A 1,619-nucleotide genomic window follows, 5' to 3' on the forward strand; every position below is an offset into this window, starting at 1 on the left:
ATTTGCTTTTAGTGTAACTCATATTGTCAAAATATCGTTTCAGCAACCAGACGCTTCACTGGCAAGCTCTTGGCAATCCTCGGTGCCAGGGAACTTGGAAGAAAGTTCGGCGAGTAGAGCAGTGTTCGTGTCCAGCTGTCCACAGCTTTATTTTTATATAGTCTGTGAAGTACGCATTTCCCAATAGGTTTGTAAACCTGTGAAAGATCATCAGGTAAAACCCAGTGCTTCCTAAGCTGGCAAAAAACTGACCACAGTCCTTGAACACATGGCATGGCTATACTAGCACTCAAGTCGAGAAAGAACATTTAGGGAACAGTTCTCAAGAAACAGTGTGTCTTGATTTTTACTGAGCTAGGGACTATCTTCCACCTTCCATCTGGAGCTCATTCACCAAGTGGTCCGTCACACACAGAATACACGGACTACGCTCACACTAACCTTACCATACTTGACGCATTTGTAGGTGAGGAAACTGTCATTTAAAGGTGTCCACCCTTGAATCTTACTTTCTTTCTTCATAGTCTGTAATCTTATTGAAAACTTTAAAAAAAGAGAAAGCTTTCCACTTAATAAAAAAATATATATATACACACTTTCACACGTAATTTGTATATGTTAGTTCATAATACTGAATAAATAATGCCAAGTAAGACTATCACAGGTGATTCTCCACAGGGAACATTGCTTAAGATTTCAGTAAGCAATTTATAAAGAGAAATTAACAACGTTCCAAAAAAAACTTTTTTTGAGGAAAAAACCCCACTTTTCTTTGATTAGTTGAAAAAAGCCAATCATTGTTGGTCAGTAGGCATTCCTTCAAATGTTATTTTCATTATGAGTAATATTGGACTTAATGAATTAACATAATACCTTAATTATGAAAAGTCTACCATCAGAAGCATCGAAGATTATTTCTGAGGCCTGGGGTTGACTAACCTATCTTTCAGAGCCCAATGCCAGGTATATGAGGGGACTTCAAATTTCTCATGGAAAAACAGGATAAAAAAGATGATGTAATTTTCCTATGAATGTTTTGAAACCTCCTCCTATTTTGTTCCACACTATTGATTTCCTTGTGTTCGGCTCTAGTACCTGAGAGCCGGGTAGATAAAGGGAGAGGGCATGGATTTTATGACATCTATTATGATCTTTCTCAATGGCACTTCAGTCTTCTGTGTTTTATGGCTGGAAAACCAAGGAACGAGAGGCAATGTGGCTTGTTCTCAGGACTTAGGATAACGAGCCATTCTGCAAGTCAGCTGCAGACCCAGAGCTGGCCCTCCTCCGGGACTCTGCTTCCAGGAAGAGTCTTCCACACCAACAACTCTGCTGGGAACACGAAGCCCTGCTAATTTGGCAAACAGAGTTTACATTCGGAATGTGTTCCTTGGAGAATTAAACCTCCAGATTTAAACTAGGAAATTTGGTGTTAGTTGTAGAGGATATCATTCACTAATAAATTATGATAAAATTGCCTATTTCTTGGTACTTACCATGTACTCCCGGGATGCCCACAACAAGCTTAATCGTGATGGAGATATTCCTGGTATTACATGCTGAGGGGTAACAGTTTTTCTGACTGCCCCCATGACTATGTAATCAAAGAGTTGGAAAGG

The 1,619-nt window shown here is 39.4% G+C and overlaps 1 protein-coding gene across 1 annotated transcript in view; it reads left to right on the plus strand.

Moving 5' to 3' along the window:
• The window catches only part of SBSPON (somatomedin B and thrombospondin type 1 domain containing), a 35,348-nt gene extending 33,768 nt beyond the window's left edge, over positions 1 to 1,580 (plus strand). Inside the window, exon 5 of the mRNA XM_004697518.2 lies at positions 44 to 1,580. Within this exon, the coding sequence (XP_004697575.1) occupies positions 44 to 161 (118 nt within the window). The 3' untranslated portion in view covers positions 162 to 1,580. The remainder of the gene's footprint in view (positions 1 to 43) is intronic.
• The last annotated feature ends 39 nt before the right edge of the window (positions 1,581 to 1,619 follow it).

Source organism: Echinops telfairi, unplaced genomic scaffold (genome assembly GCF_000313985.2).
Source record: "Echinops telfairi isolate 266 unplaced genomic scaffold, ASM31398v2 ScPeMD7_1;HRSCAF=3_0, whole genome shotgun sequence".
In the NCBI taxonomy this organism is placed as follows: Eukaryota; Metazoa; Chordata; class Mammalia; order Afrosoricida; family Tenrecidae; genus Echinops; species Echinops telfairi.